Source organism: Aythya marila, assembly GCF_965140915.1.
Source record: "Aythya marila genome assembly, chromosome: 5".
In the NCBI taxonomy this organism is placed as follows: Eukaryota; Metazoa; Chordata; class Aves; order Anseriformes; family Anatidae; genus Aythya; species Aythya marila.
In genome coordinates, this window is record NC_139046.1 from 52,277,072 (window position 1) to 52,283,071 (window position 6,000).

The 6,000-nt window shown below is 48.4% G+C and overlaps 1 protein-coding gene across 6 annotated transcripts in view; it reads left to right on the top strand.

The window, feature by feature from the left end:
* Window positions 1–6,000, top strand: part of TSPAN18 (tetraspanin 18) — a 107,240-nt gene extending 101,240 nt beyond the window's left edge. For all 6 annotated transcript variants that reach the window (XM_082761463.1, XM_082761468.1, XM_082761465.1 and 3 more), the window contains 4 exons: window positions 280–378; window positions 1,511–1,690; window positions 3,958–4,041; window positions 4,963–6,000. In XM_082761463.1, coding sequence (XP_082617589.1) covers window positions 280–378; window positions 1,511–1,690; window positions 3,958–4,041; window positions 4,963–5,010 — 411 coding nt within the window. In that variant the 3' untranslated portion in view covers window positions 5,011–6,000. The remainder of the gene's footprint in view (window positions 1–279; window positions 379–1,510; window positions 1,691–3,957; window positions 4,042–4,962) is intronic.

Below are 6,000 nucleotides of genomic sequence, written 5' to 3' on the forward strand. Positions count from 1 at the left end.
TCTCCTTTCTCACACATGGAGTTCCCCTGATGCTAGTAGGAAGATAACTGGTTTGAAATGAAAAATGAGGGGAAAATCATGCCTTGATTGCAGACCTTGAGTAATATAGTAAGTTAAGTTACTATTTGGATATGGATTTGAAGATCTCCCTAAAATCTGTTTTAGTCTTGTTTTAATTTCTGAAATGCTTTCAAACAGCCCTGAATATTAAAAGATGTGCTTTAAAGAGAGAAGTTGGCAGTAACCCTTTGCATTTCCGCCTGTGTCTGTGTGTTTCAGTTGACAAGAGAGTTTTTCACCAAGGAGCTGAAGAAGCATTACCTGAGGAACAATGACACAGATGTCTTCTCCGCCACCTGGAACTCTGTCATGATCACGGTAAGCCAGGCCACGCCAGTCCCATGCTGCTGGTGGTCAGCTCTCAGTGCCATGCTCAGCCAGCACCCTCAGCTCGCCTGGGTTCAGCCTGCCCCAACCACTCCATTGTGTCAAGCACAGCACCAGGGTTTGTGGTGGCAGCAGTGGGACAAAGGTGACAATTCCTTTGGCAGACAGGCTTTCTCTACACGAGCTGCCATTGGTACTGTTCCCAGCTCACAAAGCTAGAAATAGTGCTTATTAAAGGTTTCTTACTACAGCCTGTTAAATGAGTTGGTAGGCGACCGATGAGGCAGGAGTATGCCTAATGGAGTATTTTCAAAGCAGAAATATTTGCAATCAAAATTGACTTTGTTACTACAGTCCTAATCAGGCGGATTAAAGATTGGCTGTGTCATTGGAATTGGAATTTTTCTTATCTGCTACAAGTTGTTCCTTCCTGTCTGCTGCAAGAAGTTGTGTGTGCTTGTGTCTGTGTGTACACACATGAACTTTGGGCTCAGTGCAGCCCACATTGTATCTGTTCAGGAATGAAGAGTAAGATGTCAGGCTCTGCAGAGGAAAAGTCAATTTTAATCTTATAAGAAAAAGATGATTGCTGCCCTTCATGCTGATTCAGGATTTTAATGAAGACATTTCCTTTTGCTGACTGAAAGGAGACAGACTATGACTTGAATCCTTAAAAAGGACCTGACTTGAATCCTAAAAAGGGAGCTTTCTTGGATCACCTAGCAGTGCCTTTGAACAGCAACAATCCTGACCATTATCTATGGGAGAACGGGCAGTCGGGAGCCTGGATTGCACTGTTGGCTCTTTTACAGACTTGCTGGGTGATCTCAAGCAAGTCATTCTGGATGTGCTCCAAAGCCCTGTGTAGATCATGGCAATATTCCCAGCGGTACCTTAGAGTCCACAGTGTGACATGGGAACAGTGGGACTTCATAAAGAGGCTTTGATGAAACAGAAGCTCCGAGGTACAAGCACAACCCACTTCTCTGGAAACAGCAATTGTTTTGTCTCTGCTTTGACTAAAGTTTTGATCCCTGCAAAAACAGGTCTTTGGGAGAATTCCGGTATCTCTTTTCAGGGCAAAGCATAAACTGTCTTCCTTTTTTTCCATGCCTCTCTCTAGTTTGCCTGCTGTGGAGTGAATGGACCAGAAGATTTTGAAGCTGTCCCCCATCTTCCAAACTCCTCTTTTGAAGAGGCAACACCAGAGGCTTGTTGCCAGCGAGAACTCCAGAGCCGGGAAGGGATGTTTATTAACAAGGAAGCCTGCCTCACAGGCGTTGAGAGATTTCAGAACCGACAGGTAAGGGGTGCCAAATGCCAGGAAAAGGAGTTGTGGGAGCCATGGGTGGGTTGTGAAGATAGCAGGTTGTGCCATTCTGACTGCAGGTCAGCTTGCAACTGTGCTTACACTGGTAACAGCTTTTGAAGTCGTGGATATGTCTGATTCTGAACATCCCCCTTCATTGTGTGGACTGCTAAGTCGTGCTGTGCTGTATCGGCAGAAATAATGGAAACTTTCCCAGGGGATTAAGAAGTGGGGTAGAAGTTCATGTCAAGCTTTACTGTGGCTCTGAAGGTTAGTACTGTCTCTGAGAAGAAGTTAATTGGCAAGCCAGCACAGGTCAGTAATGATGTAATGAGTTTGGCTCTTATAGGCTGTGGCAGGGGCTCCAGTTTAGTTCACAAAGACTACTCATCAACACCATATTCAACTAAGAGATTGCGGGTTAAACAGCCACAGAAAACCATGTCCGCTTCCCGAGGAAGAGAAGTGTTGGAAAGCTGTGTTTCTCTGCCCTTTTACTGATTACAGTAAAAAGAGGGCTTTTCTCTGAGCAGGTCTCTTGACTTAGCAATTCTTGTCTATGCTAGGCTAGAAAAAGGCAATTCAGAGTAAAGTCGTTGACACTGATACCACCAGCCCTGTTTCTTTATATTTTCCCCAAGACCTAAAGTTTCAAAAACTTTTCTAGCAAAGTTCTTGACTGTGTTCATCTCGGCATTCACAAGTCAGCTGAACTCTGTGCTGACTGCGTGTCTAAGCCTCCTTTTCTCTCCGGTCTAAGCAGCGGTTCTCTTTTCAGCACATGAAAACAGACTGTGAAAGGGAGTAAAGGAGTTTGGAAGCAGCGCATGAGCTGTTCCTTGTCTGGCAGCTGGAAACGGTTGGCAAAGGCACACTGGGTGAGAGATCATAGCAGACAGCACCATACTGCATCTGCCAGGTCTGATTGCCACGAGTAGACAGGGAAGAGAGAGAGAAGGAGAGATGACAAACAGCAGGGAGGAGAAAGAAATGCATTTTGAGAAACAGGGATAAAGCTGATTTTTAGCTTTTTTTTTTTTTTTTTCTTTTTTTTTAAAAAAAAAAGCTTTTCCTAAGCAGTAATGCCGAGGCCTAACACTTCTATGGGAAGAGTTTTTCTGTGAGCCCTTTTCACTACAGCGTGGAAATATGACAGGAACAGAACTGCAGCTGAGCAGCCTCATGGTGACAAAAGAGTGATTTTAATAGTTTGGCCACTGCCCCAAAATGGCCTTCAGTCTGTGGGGCTGTGTCATGAGTGGGTCCCCTCCATGCTTTCCCTTGCTTTCCTCTGTGTTTCGCTCCTGGTGAGTAGGGTCTGGGACGGACACCAGCATGGAAGTGTCATGCCATTTTTTCAATTCAGACATTTTCTTTTGGGGTGAAAGCAAAATAATCAGGTGATTGAAACGTGCCAGATATATGGATGGAACTACACATCTGTGTTTGCATGTGTAAGTGGACAGGAGAGGTCCTTTTTACATTGGAGAAACTCCAGTCTACTTCTGTCTTTATACGTGACCTATTTGCAGAAATTTGCTGGTGGGTTGGAATTTTAGGCTGGGAGAACTGGGGCCAGGATAAGCTGATGATTTCCAGAACCACCCTAAAAACTTTTCAGAGGATCTGCCTGCTGTTAATTGTGTGAGCGGTAACAAATGACATTAAAGATGATGGTAGCTCTGCTGCAGAAATGGAAGGATTACAGCAGTGCATGGCCATGGGTTCTTAATGACTAATTCTCCTATATTCAGGAATCAGCAAGTGTTCATCCATGCTCCTGCTGGGTGAAGGCACAGAGAAAAGGTCCCAGGGTGTGAAATAGCTGCTGGCTGTGACTGAAATACAAGGCAAGAATCTCTTGCCTTGGCTTTAAATAAATAGCCTGTATCCCTCGTCAGCCTCAGCTGTCTGTCATATGCCCAGAGGGCCCTTTCCTTTGTGCTCAGTCTCTCCCCTCTGCAGATGAAATGTCTCTCCCCTGCTGCTCCCCTCTGTTCTGCAAGAAGTCACAATTCCTCTTGGTCAGTGAGGGATTGTGTGTGTGGATTACTCTCATTCCACTGCAGCAAAACCTTCCCCTCCCTGCCAGTGTCACGCTGGTTGCTGCCTCCCTTGCTGTGGGGCTGGGTGGGGGAATGAGAGGGAGCCGTGCTTTTGGCGCCTGGGTCTGACAGCACCTCTCATATGCACACGGGCTGTGCTGCGAGAGCAACGCAGCATGCTGCTCCGTGTTTCTCACCGTGTTTTGTCCTTCCTAGGGCTGCTACACCGTGATCCTGAACTCCTTTGAGACCTACGTGTACCTTGCGGGAGCCCTTGCCATCGGAGTGTTGGCCATCGAGGTACTGTTGTGTGATAAGGAACACAAGCACTGTCAGTGGATGTCCGGCTGCAGGGCAGGGAGCTGTTCCTGCGACGTGCGGACGGGTTATCAGCTTGTGGTTTTTAATCGCCTGGGGAGAGACGGGCACTTGGTCCCTTGCCACAAGAGGCAGGGAAATAACCTCTGCTGCAAGCCTGCAGTGCCGCCTCGTGTTGGCCCTGCCGCAGTTTGCAGCTGTGCCGCGCTGGTCGCGGAGGCTTTGGGGATCCTGCTGCCTGCCTCGGGACCTGATGTGATTCCTGTCCTCACTGCAGCAGCATCCCAGCAAGCTGCCTGCTGTGTCACTTGGTTGTGTTCGAACTGTGCCTTTGCTTTAAAAGCTCAGTTTAGAGCCTGGAAATGTACTGCCGTAGGAGCACCTCCATTATCCAGCATTAGCATCTGGCTCTTTGCTGGTGTTTCTGCAGAACAGGCTTCCACCAGACAGGACCTTAGCCCAGGAGTGCTACCTGACAGCATGGCTGGGACAAGGCCAGGTGTTTTCCCCAGCCCCACGTCTTGTGCAAAGGAGAGGGAGCTTGGCAGGGCCCCAGCAGCCCCCCACGAGTGCACCCTGCCCCTGGGCAGTGGCAGTGGGGCACAGAGCTCCGCTGTGACACCAAGGGCAGCTTGGAAATGAAAGCAAGCTACTGCTGCTGCAGCCAGCAGCAGCTCCGCTTGGAAGGGAGGGAATCCCCTGCAGGCAAAAAACATTTTCCCACAGCCTCCCCTGGGTGGTGGGAAGAGGCCTCTCGACACATCACATCGCTGACGGCTGGGCAGGAGGGAGGGATGGGAATGGTCCTGAGGCTGGGGAGGGCTTTGCCATTCTTCTCAAAGATGCAGCTGTTTCTTGTGGTTCCTCATTTTGGTTTTGCCCTCTTCTTTCCCCCCTTCCCAGCTGTTCGCCATGGTCTTTGCCATGTGTCTCTTCCGAGGGATCCAGTAAGAGGCGGCCTGTGAACCGACACATTCCCCACATGCTCAGAAGAAGGAAGGAAAATCAGAAGAAACAAAACCTGAAAACATCCAAAAAACTTTATTTTTTTTAACAAAACGGGGTAGGGGGGAAAAAAGAAAAAAAAAAAAAAAAAAAAAAAAGAGGGTTGTAATATATGAATGACCAAAAGGATTGTACTTCAGGGGCTGGAACTTTGAGGTGATGTGCACTACACTGTACACCAGACCCTTGCCCAGAGCCACCCGCAGCAGCCGTGGAGCAGGAGCCCAGCGCAGCTGATTGCACTAACGAAGGACAGAGCCTGCAGAGGGGAGCGGGAGGAGGAGCACGACTGCCTCTCCCGCTCGTCAGCGCAAGGCTGTGCCTGCTGGTTGCAACTTTATCGTGCTTTAGACGCAAAGGACTGAAGAACAGCAGCGCAGGGGCTGGATAAGGCAGCAGGTTGGCCGAAGTCTGTGACTGCCCAGGTGGGTTTGAAAACAAGTGGTGGTGGTGGTGGTGGTGGCTCCTCTGAGGAACAGGCAGTTGTTGCTTGCATGATTCTGGTTTTAATTCCCAGCCACAAAATGAAAACACACGTGCTTTGGTGGAAGCTTTGCCCCTATCACCTGAAACTTGTCAGAGAAGTCAAACACTTCAGTGAGCCTGGCTTTTCTCTGGAGCCTCAAGCAGGGGCACAGTGGTCTCGCGTAGAAATGGGGCTTGTCTAAGGCTGGCTGATGGTCAAGAATTTGGTGCCTACCTTCCTGTTTTTTTAGATTTACTGTTTGTTGTTGTGAAAGAGAGAGCAAGTGGTTACCTGCTGTGTTCCTGTCCCCTGGGAAAAATGGTGGCTCTGGTCAAGATTAGCTGACACTGATGCCTTCCTGAGAAGGGGAGGAAATAGCATTTAAATCTTGCCAGCCTTTGCCTTTCACTTTGTACTTGCAAAAAAAAATAAATATAGTTCGTGGTGCTCTGTTAGCATAGATCCATGCA